This window comes from Plecotus auritus (assembly GCF_963455305.1).
Source record: "Plecotus auritus genome assembly, chromosome: 14".
NCBI lineage: Eukaryota > Metazoa > Chordata > Mammalia > Chiroptera > Vespertilionidae > Plecotus > Plecotus auritus.
Window position 1 is genome coordinate 12,649,605 of NC_137780.1, and position 14,897 is coordinate 12,664,501.

The following is a 14,897-nucleotide window of genomic DNA, read 5'->3' on the forward strand; positions in this document are numbered from 1 at the left end:
GTGTAGTTAGTATGACTGGCAGTAGAACTAAAACTCGATGAAGAGCAGTGGGTCTCAAAGCGTGGTTTCCCTACCAGCATTACCTAACACCATGTTACAGATGCAAATCCTGGGACCCCGTGGGGGACCTGCTGAATCAGGAACTCTGGTGGGGCTGTGCTTTACAAGCCCTTAAGTTGGAGACCAACAAGTAGCAGAACAGAATTTGGAGTCAGATAGTCTGGGTTCTGAGTCCTGGTCTTTCTCTTCCTGACTGTGGACCTGAGCATATTATTGAACTCTGATACATGCTTACCGTTAGAGTTGTCACAGTAAATACACTAGGGAAATTCCTTAAAGAGCCCATTACAGTGTCTGACACTGAGTGATGGTTGGTTTATCTCAGAAACGCAACTACTTTAACAAGTCCTAGCTATAGAGAACAAATTCTTACATGCCATGTTATATTATACTTAGCAAAGTTAATAATCCTGGTGAAATATCTCATATTAATTCCACCTTCACACACACTGCCCAGTGTTTACTATGTTGGTAAAAATAGCCTCAGCCCCTGAATATCCTGACAGGCTTGATAAGCAGAGTCCCTAGGTTGCTCAGGAAGGTGTTCTGTGACCCACAGAACAAGTAACGTAGAACAGAGGCAGGAATTTCAGGCAGGTTGTTGACAAAATTTTGTTGTCTAGTCTTCTGAAGATTACAGTCGAGCCTTGAAAGATTGACAGATTTTATGTAGAGAGGGGGGGGAAAGAACTTGTAATGGAAATCTGTGATAGAATTTAAAGTGTTAATTTTGGAGGTTATTTGCTTTTGCTTTCTTACAATTTTTTTAAAATGTGTATTTTGATCTTTACCTACAGAAAATGAACATTCCAGCTAAGTTGATTGTTTGTGGAATGACATCAAATGGGTTCACCATTGCAGACCCAGAGGACAGAGGCATGTTGGATATGTGTGGCTTTGACACTGGAGCTCTAGACGTAATTCGCAATTTCACGTTGGATGTGATCTAACCATAAGCACCAGCACGATCCAAGCAGTCCATTGCCATTAGTGATCTCCCTAAAAATACGCAGCTACTTCCCAGCTAATCTTAATCCAGTGAAAGATAAGATGATGGCATAGTGTGTGCATAATGGAAAGTTTACCTTACCAAAAAAAGGGAAAACAAGATAAGCCCAAAGTTCGCTCTATCTTCCAGCCTAGCTCCTGGGAAGTAGCTTCGGAATTCACTATAGCTCCCTTTGATAGAGAGCTGGTAGACCCTGTAACATAGTCACACAGGTTTGCTTTGGTAAATAATCACATTTGTATTAAAACGAAGTAAGAGCCAAATTTGTAAGTAGTTCCATATCATGTCACTCATTTGGAAAGTGCTTCAAGTTTTCTTAAATGTTTTCATTGGGAAAGGACAGCTTTGATAATGTTCATCGACTCTGAAATGCACTGGACCATTAACTGTGATGGCATATAAAACTCATCTGTAAAACAGCAGCCAATACATTAAATAATGAGTTTTGCAGATTCCTCTTAAGAGTTTTCTAAGGTCACGTTAATAGCTTTCTTATTCGGTAAAAAAAGAGATTTTGTCTCATGTTTTATTTACACTTGTAGAATTATTACCATTAACCAGAAACACAACAGAAAGGACACCCCTGGGCTGGAGACTAAAGTCTGTGTCACCTGAGGAAGTCTGTGGAGTGGTTTGTGTTGGTGCGTTTTATTGCTGTGAGTTGAGGGTGTGACTTGACAGTTTCCTCCGAGTTACAACAACATAGCCACCCTTAGTCGTACTTTCTTTTTTCCATGCTCTTAAATGCAAGCAACATAAAATGGTTCAAGCATTTAACTCCGCCACTCAGTCTGAAAATGACAAATCTCAACTATAATTGGATTCACTTTTTCCTTACTGTAAAATCAATATTGTTCTAACTTTTAACTTTTTTAGCCAATTGTACATGGGTTCTAATTGTAAGCATGTCAATGGCCTATTTCTTTGTTCGTTATTCATTGTGACAAAACATTCTTTCTTGGTAGAGTAAAAATAAAACAATAAAGCAAGCTAGGTCTTTCAGGTTTGAAAGGCAATTTTTGAGTAGCATATTACCACTAACCAGTTTGTAAGAAAGTATTTTTTTCTATTTTATTTGTGTATATTAAACTTCTTTTCATTATGCTAAAGTGCATTATTTTCTTGAGCAAATGCCTCTTCTTTGTGGGGAGGTTTAACTTACTTAAATGACAATAACTTTCCTTATAATTACATGGTTGTCTAGACTTACCCATAAAACTTCAATTTTTATGTAAATTTAAATAGTAATGGAGGACTTATGGGGGATTTTCATAAACAACTTATCACTATGTAAAAGGCTAGAAATGTTCATTGTAGCATTTCATATGCTTGGGGTTTAGAGATTTTGTTCGGGGGTTATGGGATGTTAGTAGTGTTAGAACTTGTGTTGATAATTGTCCTTCTGTTTCAGGGGAAATTTGGGCTCTAGGAGTGACAAGAAAATGTTCCTTTCACATGTATTTGATATGGTAATACTAGCTCTGATGTGTAGGCTTCAAGGCAACTTACAGCAGTGTTGTGATTTACCTGAGATGATTTTAGTCAGCAAAACTAGTAGCATCCTCACGCCAAAAAAACCACATTGCTTCTGATGTCATTTTGTCTTAATCCTCTCACACATAGGATTTAACATATTAGCTTTTATGTTTAGATTGAATTTGACATTTAAAGAACCTAATAGAATTGTGTTCTGTAATTTTTTAAGTACACCAGATCTTAATTTAAAAATCATAAAATGTCACTTTTTATTCCTAACTGAAATGAAATATAGCATAAAAGTGTATTTCCTTCCGTTATATACTATTCCTATAGTGTTTTTAGACAGATCTATTCATGAGCTGATGAAATCCATCAGAGAAGTAAGATTAGATGTGACCTGCTGTAAGTATTTAGGTAAGTTTAATTAAATGGATTAGGCAACAATTTAAGAAAGAAGGAAAAGAAAGAAAAACAAACAAACAAAAAAAAACAGAAAGAGCCACCACAGAAAGTAAGTTTATTTTCAAATGCTGGAATTTTAGAGCTGGACCAAACCTTAGAAATGTAAACAGGATTTTTTTTTTTTTTTTAGGTTAGGGAACTGGGGTTCAAGAAAGGGTGGCTTTGGAGCACTATATCTAGAAATCTTCATTTCAGTATTCACATACCCACAAAATAGGAAAACTGACAAGAGGAGGGGTGAAAATAGAATTATTCAAGACTTCCATCTTTTTAAGTATTGGGAAATAATGTGCATACATAATTGCTGTAGAATAGAAAAATTATGAACATATACTTCTGTTCATAGTAATCCTCAAGCACAATGTCTTAATAACCTAGGTTGCTATATAATATAGTCCTATAGGAAAATTAAAAAACTTTACCTCGTGATTAAAATGTATTCAAGTGATGAAATTAATAAATTTTATTTCCTAGAAAATATATAAAATTTTCAGGATATATTTGTAATTAGTAAAACAAAAACTATTGTTAAAGTCCTACTCTTCCTTATTGATATTTCTTGGAAATTCCATTAATTGTCGTATGTTATTTAGTAACTTTTATAGGTATATTGTTGACGAAGATACTAGGGAATGGGATTCAGTGTTACCTCTCTGGCAGCTTTTACTGTGTGACTGACTAGAGCCCAGTTTAACCTATGTGATTCAATTTTGCTATTTTTACAGAGTAACATCTGATGCTTAGATCATAGGAAAATCAATATATAAAAGTTTAAGTTAGGATGAGGGCTTACAATATAAATTAGAACTTAATAGGATATGTGTTTTGAAACAAAATGGTCTAGGGCAGTGGTCGGCAAACTCATTAGTCAACAGAGCCAAATATCAACAGTACAAGGATTGAAATTTCTTTTGAGAGCCAAATTTTTTAAACTTAAACTTCTTCTAATGCCACTTCTTCAAAATAGACTTGCCCAGGCCGTGATATTTTGTGGAAGAGCCACATGTGGCTCGTGAGCCGCAGTTTGCCAACCACTGGTCTAGGGAAATAGCTTAATAGGTTCTTTTTTTAACTTCTGAGTGGGAAAATGTGGAAGAAAAATTTTCATTATTCTCTGATCAAGAGAAAGAAGGAATATATATTCCAAGTCCAACACTCCTTCCCCTCCCCCGCCATAGATGGACCTAGAAAAACAAGCTCTCAAACTCTAAATGAGGAGATGCTACAAACATCTGTTAAAATAAGAACATTATAAATGATAACATACCATTTTACGAGGCTTTTCCCCCCTCATTTTCTGAAATTTTGCAAAAACAAATTATTTTGGAAATTGTAAGGCAGAATCCCTGAATAAATTTGAGGATCTGACAAGTGAGAAGCATCATTCAAAGCACAATAAAGCCATGTCTAAGTGATAAAATCGGGATCAACCACTGAGGTATTGTACCTAAAGATACTGTACCACAAGTACAAATTTCTTGAGAAGTGAGATTCTTAAGAGTAAGCAAGCAAAAATGAAAAATTACTTTGTAGCCGTAACTGGTTTGGCTCAGTGGATAGAGCATAGGCCTGCGGACTGAAGGGTCCCAGGTTCGATTCCAGTCAAGGGCATGTGCCTTGGTTTCGGGCACATCCCCAGCAGGGAGTTAGCAGGAAGCAGCTGATTGATGTTTCTAACTCTATCCCTCTCCCTTCCTCTCTGTAAAAAATCAATAAAATATATTTTTAAAAAATTATCTTGTATACTACAGGTTTGAACTGACTTGAGGCAATATCCTCTCTAGAGAATGTCATAGCCTCAATGTAAACATGCTGAAGGAACAATTAGGAAAAAAGATATGGTAAGCTATGAATTAGCTGCATTTAATGTATAGATTTTCTTTACTATTTCCCTGATACTGGCTAATCTCTGTTGGAAAACTACATGTTATCCCTCCATTTTTCTTATAAAACTCCTGACATTTTTGTCATTTCTTTTTCTATCTGGGCAATAGAATGAATGGTAGAAAAATCACCCGCATTTAGATTTGGGATGAGTCTTTTGCAGATTGCTTTGAGTTTTAAATAGATTTAAGATCATTTTTTTCTTTTTTAAAAAATATTTTTTATTACTTTCAGAGAGGAAGGGAGAGGGAGAGATAGAAACATCAATGATGAAAGAGAATCATCGGCTGCCTCCTGTACGCCCCCCACTGGGGATTGAGCCTGAAACCCAGACATGTGCCTTGACCAGGAATCGAACCCTGGCCTCCACCCACTGAGCAACACCATCCAGGCCATATTTTTTTCAAATTAATGATAGGCAGTTCTCTTGGAACAATATACTGATATATTCTCCCCAAATCAAGTTATGTTGTATGCATTTTGTATTAGATATTTGCACTCTTCGAAAAATAAGTAACAATACTCTTTCAGAAAATAGTATGTTTCAACTTCATATTTGCGTAATTATAGAGACCGGTCAGAATCTTTGGTCTACTAAGTACTTCACTAAGCTTGTAGCATAAAAGGTTTTCTAAATAGCATGTATTTACCCTAAGCCCTTTTTTAAAATTGGTGAAATTTTTATTTCCTTTTTAGAACTTATGAAGTTAATTTTAAAAGTAATCCTGTGGTAATGTTTTTCATGTAAAAAACTAATATAGTTAAGCATAATGTCTGAATAAAATTATAAATGATACATTTCCCTAAACCCTGAAAATACCAAATTATATTGGAAATTGGTAGAAAGAAGCATAAGCTAGAGGAGTTATATTACAAAATTCTATTACTGAAATTAAGTTGATAACTTTCAATGAGAATTAATTTTGTAAATACAGTGAAAATACACAAAAGCTATTTCTGAACTGAAAAGGATTTGTCTTTGCTTCTATTCAGCACCACCATGAGTCATATTAATTGTAGAAATACGTGATGATATTTAATTTTAAAATATATTTAAGTTTTAGTTTTAGAAATTATCAGAATCTGCTTGCACAAAAGAAATAGTAAGTTAGCTATGTTGCTGCTGGTTTTGCTTAATGAACACTTGGATTATTAAGGATAGTGACTGAGGTTAAAGGCTTGCTATTTTATATACTATTACCACATAAGTGATGGATATTGTATCAATACAAACACTAATGGGAACTTCTGTTTAAATTACTTGTTAGGCTTTATTTGCAATTTAAACTGTTTAGAATCCATACCAGCCAAACTAAAATGTAAATATTATTTACATTTGATGAATAGCCAAGAAAAAATGATTTTATTGCACTATTCTAAATATGGACTATTTGGTATGGCGTGACAACATAACTTTTATAGAGCATTTGACTTCTGTCCCTTTTATTGCCAGCTTCTGATAAGAAAGAAATCGTCCAAAGGGATGAGATATATATAAGAGCTTTCTTTTAATTGGTTGGGGAGTGGCATTACCTACTTCTAAATGTGCATGTGCTTTATATAAAGGCTTTGATTTCCATAATTGATCACTTGAGGAATATTTAAATTACACAGACTAATGCCTGCACAGAATAAAATTTAAGGGTACAAGAGCCTTAAAGTGAAAAACATGATCCTTTGACTGCCTTACAACATGACCTGACTAACTCTCCCATGCAGGCTGCTGGCTCCTTTCCAAGGGTCTGTTCAGTAAGTGGTGCCTTAATAGTGTTGGTGTTTCTGAAACACAGAACTCACGGGGTCTTTGGGAGCTTCCACTCTTACGTAATGAATGGGAATTTAACCATCAAGTTTTTAAACCTGCTCGTACGTTTGTAGTAGAAGCACCCGTGAACAGGATAATCTGGGGCACTGGTGTTTCTACATACGTGACTATTAACATCAGCACTATTTTGTGGTAGTTGGAGGTTTTTTATTGTTTTATACAACAAATTATCCAAGAAGCTGGACTTTATGAAACATCTCCAAGGACCAATTTGCATATTTTAAACACTGAATGAAAAAAACAGTTATACAGTCCCAAAAAATGGTTAATTTTTTAAGGGGATTTTTCAAGACAAAAGAAAAATATTTTGTTTCAAGGCTACAAGCAAATTTCATTCAAAAGAGTGAATGTAGTTGTAAAAACATTACGACTTGTGATTTGTTTGATTACATTCACATTTTTACATTCACTTTGCCTTTCAAAGCAGAAATCTTTTATAAAACAAAGAAAACTTTAAATTGTCAAGCTGGTGCTTAAAAGTATATAATTTTGATTTATAACAAGTGTCATTTTAAAGGACAGGGACCCTGAAGGAGGTGGGGGGGAGGGGGGGAGTCCTAGGTCTGTTGATAAACTCACTGATGCTTTGTTGAGTCTTCCACGTTTTCAGTGTAAATAAAACACCTAACAATGTAATTTTGCTGTTTTCTGATAGAAAATGGAAGAAATACTAATGAATTAATTTATTTCATGATAAAACAGATTTCACCCATACTGTGAAATCTTGACTTTCTATCCTTGCAAAATACCATATTGAAAAAATCATCTTAGACACGGATACAGGTGGGCACTATGCGAGCTGTTGCTGGACAATTGTATCATTTGTAGATGTTGCTAGAAGTACCAAATAAAGTCTCTGCACTTCAAATAATTGTCTTTCTATTTCTTTAAAGAGGTAAGAATTTTAAGATTATAAAATGCCTTATAAATTCTAAGGCTTTTAGTGATCCGTTATATTTGAATAAGATGAAGATAAGGTTTTGATAACACTGACCTTACAGTGCCTCTTTACATACTTATATAAGTATTTATTTAAAATATACGTGGTTTCAATTGTAGGACCAAAACTACTGGATTTAATCAAAATGCACTTTAAGACTTTTAAAAAGGATTTTTTTGCGTGTGAAAAAATCTCAAAGTCGCCTATGGGAACGTTAACAGCGAAAGTCAGCTATGCAAATAAGCCTTTTGTTTCAGTGCCAATTTGCAGAAATTTCTATCTGAAGTCCCATAAATTTTTTCTGAAAATTTCTAAGATTGGAGCTGGAAGTTAGGCAGAAGGTGAAATCAAGTTACATCAGAATATACCCACCAAAACGCTGAACATTAGGCTGATATTATAGTTCTCTGTGTAAAGATGATAGTCAGCAGCTGTATGAAGAAAGGAAGATCAAAAACCATACGTTTCTCTCCAAGATGAAAAAAACAAAACATTTTAACAATATCAAACCTTATGAAGAACACTTGACTAAAAATATTGATTATATGGTGTCTTTTATAATATATACTAGAGTCCCAGTGCACGAATTCATGCACCAGTGGGGTCCCTTGGCCTGGCCTGTGGGATCAGGCCAAAACCGGCTCTCCGACATCCCCCGAAGGGTCCCAGATTGCGAGAGGGCACAGGCCAGGCTGAGAGACCCCACTAGTGCAATTGGGGCCGGGGAGAGATGCAGGAGTTTGGCCAGCCAGAGAGGGAGTGTGGGAGGGCTCGAGGGTGTGTCCAGCCTGCCTCGCTCAGTCCCAATCTGCCGGACCCCAGCAGCAAGCTAACCTACCAGTCAGAGCGTCTGCCCCCTGGTGGTCAGTGCATGTCATAGCAAGCAGTTGATTGGCCTTAGCATATCATTAGCATATTACGCTTTGATTGGTTAAATGACCAGACACTTAACATATTAGGCTTTTATTATATAGGATTAATTAGAACACAAAATCCAGATACATTTAAACCAAAGATACCTTTTGTCCTCAACAAATTTCAAGCTTCCCAATTAAGATAATTGGAAGTTTAAGTGTAAATTGATTCATGATAAAATGAGAAAACAAATGGCCTATTTTTTAAAATATTAGTGGGCCTCAGTAAACAATTTATCTTCCAGATCTTAACATTAAACATAAGAGGACTGAGAAAAAGAGTTAACACTTTTCTTAAACCCGTCATTCTTTTTAACCTATGGTTCTGAAAAAAAAAAAAAAAAAGGTTCACAACCAGTTTTTTCTTACATACTATACTTTTATTAAGCTGGAAGGTTACGGGCTGAATGTGTCTCCCCAAAATTTATATGTCGAAACCCTCATCCCCAGTGCGATGGTGTTTGAAGAGAACGGCTTTGGGAGGTAATTGGGTCTCGGCCCTGGTGATGGATGGCTGGAGAGCTTGCGTTCTCTCTGCCACGAAGACAGCAAGACCTTGGCAAAGCAGGAAGCGGGCCCTGGGCAAGAACCAAACCAGCCGGCACCTTGATCTCCGACTTCCCAGCCTCCAGAAGAGCGGGAAATAACATCTGTCTACCACCCGGCCGTGCAAAGGCATGGGAAGGGAGAAGAAATGGAAGTCGCCCCTACAATGGGAGCTGGGACCTGGGAAAACCCCGGATGGGTCCACAATCGAACCCTGCGACAGCCCCCACCCGCACCTGCAGCTTCACTTACCTGCGGTCACCTGGCATCCGGAAATATTCAACGGAAAATCACAGGAAGAACCCAGGCACCGGGCAAACTGCGCGCTGGTCCCGGGCCGTGATGAAATCTCGCGAGATGAAATCTCGCGTGGTGAAATCTCGCGTGGTGAAATCTCGCGTGGTGAAGTCTCGCGTGGTGAAGTCTCGCGTGGTGAAGTCTCGCGTGGTGAAGTCTCGCGAGGTCTCCCCTGCACACGCTCCTGCCCGTGAGTCACGTCGTGGCCGCGCCGTGGGCAGGTGGTCTGTGGCGCGTCACGCTTGTTCCAGTCCCTGGTGCCCCCCCCCTCACCCCGGGTAGGAGCAGGGATGCTGCGAGTTGGGGTGTGCCCGAGAGAAGCCGGGAAGTGCCGCTCGTGCTCGTGTGTGACAAGGTGAGCGAGGGCGGGCCCAGCCCAGCCCCAGCCCAGCCCCAGCCCAGCCCCAGCCCCGTGTTAATCCAGTGCTTGGTCATATTGTCTGTGAGTTATGGTTCACCCCTCACTGCGCCCGAGTCATCAGCTGGCACGGTGCGCACGTGCAGGAGGAAGCCTCGTGCCTTCCGGTTTCACAGCCCGGGAGCTCTCCACACCCGTGCTTTCGGGTTTTATAGGGGATTCACCCCATAGGCATGATGAAGTCATCGACTGAAGTCCCTCTCCCAGCCCTTTCCCTCCCTCCCTGAAGGCTGGGGATGGGGCTCCATATCCAGCCCTCTCTCCCAGGCTGGGTTCCCCTGGCCCCCTGCCCCCATCCTTCCTGGCTTTGCAAAAGTCACCCCCTTCACCCCGCAAAATGAGCAGAGACGTGCTCACGGGAGAGCATCCGAGTTTAATACCTGTGCGTGGGGAATTCACGGAGGCATGAAATCTACCCCCCCACCCCACCCAGGCACCGTTCGCTGTGCATGCCGGACATTTGGACAAAGAAGAACGGGGTCTTAGGTTTCAGAAGTGAGGATGGGGGTTTCCACGAGTTGAGGAAGAGCTGCACGCACGTGGCGGGAAAGTCCCCGCCAGGCGACTGGGAAACAGTGGGACCTGGGGTGTGTGGCTAACAGGCACCCGCCTGAGCCCTGTTCCACTTGCTCACTTAATTCAGCTTAGGCGGGGGCGACTCTTCAGGTCTCCCTGAAGCAGGCCTTTCTGAATCTCTTGGGCAGGAAAGGGGGGAAGAGTCAAAGTTCTGAGTCTTTTATTTCTTAATAAGCGGCTTAAAATCAATATCCCAAAAGCAGCTACACGGTGGCAAAAATTTGGTTCCCTTCAGCTGCATTCCAGTGTTAGCACTTATCACGTGGGAATGAAACAGTCCCAATCCTTCTTCATCAGGGTCCCCCATGGAAATTTTCCTTCTTCATCAGGGTCCCCCATGGAAATTTAATCAATCCGTGTGGGGAGCCCAATCCGCCGCCAGCTGTCTCCTGCCAGACTGTCCCAAGGCCCCTTGGTCCGCGTTGACCCCAAGGCAGAAGCACCCCACTTCTCCTAAAATCCGTTTTCCTCTCTCTGGGTAGCTTCTCTCTTCCCAGCATCTGGTCATCGGCCCCTATGACTGAAGGATCGTCTAGGACAATGGTCGGCAAACTGCAGCTCGCGAGCCACATGCGGCTCTTTGGCCTGGGCGAGTCTATTTTGAAGAAGTGGCATTAGAAGAAGTTGAAGTTTAAAAAATTTGGCTCTCAAAAGAAATTTCAATTGTTGTACTGTTGATATTTGGTTCTGTTGACTAATGAGTTTGCCGACCTAGGAAAATGCTTCTTAGGCACAAATAGTAACTCCAGTACGTTTCTGAATTGTTTCACACGAGGCTGACATTTTCCTCCTCATTTCTGTTGAAGAGCAGCCCAAAATGAAAGGCTTTTATGGGCAGGAGGGGTGAGAAAGGAAGCTTAAGGCGGAGAGTTGGGGGAGCGGGGTCTCTAGGGGGGACCTCTCCATGTGCGGACGAGGAGATTCCAGATTGACCGCCTACCTATGCATTCCTGGGAGGGGCTGAAGCTGCGGTTAGTTCAGGTCTTAGGTGTTAGGTCTCTGTTGGTGACGTGGACTTAGCACATGCCACTCCATTGTGGGCCTGCTTTCTCTCTTTTCACCCTGCCCATAGGTACAGTCCTGTTATTGGAACCACTAAGTCCTTAAGTGAGTGATTTTGTTTTTCTGGAATAAGTTTCATTCCATCCTACCAATCCTCCTATATAGTAAAAGGCTAATATGCAAATTGTCCCTTGACCGGCAGTTTGACCGGGGGGCGGGGCCAGCCAACCACCTTCGGCCCCTACCCCCAGCTGGCCCTTACATTTTAAAGAGAAATTACACATCAACCCTCATCACTAAACCCTGTAAAAGGTAAGGAGTTAACCCCTTCTGAACAGTATACATAATAAAGAACACCAAATTTGTAAAATTCATATATAAATTCCCAATAAAACACATTCTTTCCTTTTCGTTAGACACAACTCCCATCCTCCAGTTTTAAACACCATCTCTTTGGTTCAAAAAATGGCAAGCAGGAGGATAAGGTTTCCACAGCGATTTATTGTTCATCATTTTAACGTTTTCATGAAAACTGTTCACATATGAGACCTCCTCAAACACTGTCGCCAAAATGCTTGTTGCTTTTTTTTTAAATAACACTGATGGACCAGTGGGAGCAGTTTCCCTTCCTGGTGAGGCCTGTGGGTGTCGGTGGCACCTCCAATAAAAGTCCCACTGACAAATATTCTTGGCACCTGTCGGATACACGGAAGATCAGGTGTCAGCCAGTGTCAGCAGCAGACAGCCCTGCGCCTAATGATGACGGATGCTCAGTCTGGGTACCGCTATGGCCGGGCATGACACTAAGGAAGCTCTTTCCCTAATTACCTATTTCAGTCTTCCCACACCGAGTCAGTTCTAGTTGTTAGCCTTATTTTGGAGGGAAATGAGGCACAGGTACTTGTCCAAGATCATAATCAGTCAATGACAGAGCTGGGATTTAAATTTGGGACCATCTGACTCTCCAAGCCCTTCCTCCTAGTCACTGTGCCACATAAAAGTCTCTAATTATTACTAAGTTTAACTTCCTTGCAGTTCCTTACTAAAGGGGAAGAGTATACACATTCCTTCCATGCACATAAGAAGGTAAGTGGCAACATTGGATATTTTTCTGATAATGCATTTTATGGAAAAATCCACAAATTTCAAGACTCTGCCTGACTGGTATTGCTCAGTGGCTGAGTGTTGATCTATGAACCAGAAGGTCATGGTTCGATTCCCAGTCAGGGCACATGTTGGGGTTGTAGGCTCAATCCCCTACTGTGGGGCATGCAGGAGGCAGCCCAGCAATGATTCTCTCATTGATGTTTCTATCTCGCTCTCCCTCTCCCTGTCTCTCTGAAATAAATTTTTTTTAATATTTTTAAAAAAGAATCTAAGCACATGGAGCACTAAAGCACACCTATTGAAACAGTCTGTACTGTCCAGTCAAACACACACACACACAAATATACGATCTTGAAGGATAAAAACAAAATGAATTCACCCCCCCTCTTTCCTATTCTATAAATCTGGTTCCTGGATCTGCCATTTCTTTATCAATGTAAGATTCTCAGAGAATGCCCGGGTCCTGTTTCCTAACAGGAGGGTAACCCCCCCCCCCCCCCCCCCCCCCCCGCCTGCCAGGTCAGCACCCACTTTGGGGGGGAAGCACCACAGAAGAGGGACTCACGTTCTCTCGCCAGTTATCTTGGCAAGCGCGCCCTGAAACTGGCTTCCATATTCCATCATGTCAGTTCCACCGCGTGTAGTTCCCCTTCATGTCCTGAAAGCTTCTTTGCCATGTTACAGTAGGAACACGATGTCATCAGAAATGGTTTCCTGGAGTCAAACAAACAAATCATCTTAATGCCAGACGTTATCTTTTGGAAAGAAATCGTGATAACAGCGGAAGGGTGTGAATGTTGGGGTCTCGCGAGTGATTCGGGGCTCGGACTAAGTCTCCACCACCTCCTTTCTCATCGGTGGCTTGAGGGTCACAGTATTCATTTCAAAGGAACATTATTAGGAACAAAGGGTGCAGCCGATGGGAAGTGCTGCCGCGGAGCCCTAACAGCGGTAGCCAATTCCTAGACAGCAGACACCTGTGTGCGGGACACCTGAGGGGTCCTGCCGTCCTCCACGCCACACCGAGGACAGTGAGGCCCGGAGAAGGGAAATAACACTCGTGGTCCTCAGCTACTGCTCAGCGGCCGAGCGGGATTTGAACCCTAACTGGGACAGAGTCGAGGTCCGCGTGGGGGAGATGAGTGACCATAGGGACCCAGTAGAGGTCGGCGTGAGGCAGGAAGAGCTGGAGGGAGGAGGAGGCAACGCCCAGCAGCCTGGGGTCCCGGGTGGGCTGGGGGGCAGGAGGACGCTCAGAAACGGGGGCAATGCAGGGAAGGGGACGTTTGCAGAGGAGGGGAGGGCGCTTTCTCCTCCAGCCCCACTCACCCAAGAGGCTGCTGCTGAACCCGTCCCGGCGCAGCCGCGCTGCCCCAGACCCAGCCGCTCCGCAGGCAGGACACGAAGGAGACGTGGACCCCGAAGAAGGACCGCAGCAGGTCGCCGAGGCTGAGTTGGCCAGGAGGTGGGTGGGCGTGCGGAGCTGCCGCACTGGCAGTAGAGGGCGAGCGCCAGCAGGTTGTGGCCCACGCTCAGCAGCGCCATGGAGCCGAGCAGCAGCGCCAGGTGCGCTGGCTGAAGAGCCCAGCCCAGCCGGGTGGCTCAGTGGTTGAGCATTGACCTATGAGCCAGGAGGCCACGGTTGGATTCCCATTCAGGGCACATGCCCGGGTTGCAGCTCCATCCCCAGTGTGGGGCATTCGGGAGGCAGCCGATCAATAGTTCTCTCTCATCACTGATGTTTCTCTCTCTCCCTTCCTCTCTGAAATCAATAAAAATATATTTTTGAAAAAAAGAGCAGGGGGGCCCAGAGCTCCGGGGACGCCGGCTCCTCGGTGCCCCAGGCCGAGCTGGCCTCCCCAAAATTCCGCCCGCCACTGTGGTTCCCTGAGAACATGGCCCGGCTTCAGCGTTCTGGGCCCCAGCGGCTCCCGCCTCCGGCCAGGCCATTGTGGCCGCAGTACCAGCTCCTCCGCCAGGAGCGCCCTGAGGCCACGCCCCTCTCCGCGCGCGTTCCCACCTCCCAGAGCGCCCTTGTGGCTACGCCCCCTCGTCCTCGTAGCCACGCCCCTTCCTGCGGGCGCGTTCCCGCCTCCCAGCGCACCCTCGTGGCCGCGCCCCCAGTGCGTCCTCTTGCCCCTGCGGTGACAGCCCAGGCGTTGCCCTCCAGCAGCGATGGAGCGGTAGGTGCTATATTGAGAGCAGCACGCGTTTTCCACTCCGCCTCTTCCCCAGCAGCAATGAAAATACAGTGCAAGTCAATATAGGTTGTGGACGTGATCACCCCGCAAGGGAAGCGCCTGGGTCTCCCCATTGTCAGTCCCCAACAAGGCCCGACCGGAGGACCACAGTCCTGAGCCGGGATGCAGGCTGTCCTG

General features: G+C 42.9%; 1 protein-coding gene and 1 long non-coding RNA gene across 2 annotated transcripts in view; one reads left to right on the top strand and one right to left on the bottom strand.

Annotated features, from left to right (window-relative positions):
• Positions 1–2,183, top strand: part of RO60 (Ro60, Y RNA binding protein) — a 13,674-nt gene extending 11,491 nt beyond the window's left edge. Inside the window, exon 9 of the mRNA XM_080650991.1 lies at positions 858–2,183. Within this exon, the coding sequence (XP_080507117.1) occupies positions 858–1,010 (153 nt within the window). The 3' untranslated portion in view covers positions 1,011–2,183. The remainder of the gene's footprint in view (positions 1–857) is intronic.
• A 9,711-nt stretch (positions 2,184–11,894) lies between these two features.
• Positions 11,895–14,490, bottom strand: LOC308238797. The gene is made up of 3 exons (XR_013959620.1): positions 13,849–14,490; positions 13,085–13,233; positions 11,895–12,107 (listed from the first exon to the last, which is right to left on the bottom strand). It is a non-coding gene; the product is annotated as an uncharacterized lncRNA (long non-coding RNA).
• Between the last annotated feature and the right edge of the window lie 407 nt (positions 14,491–14,897).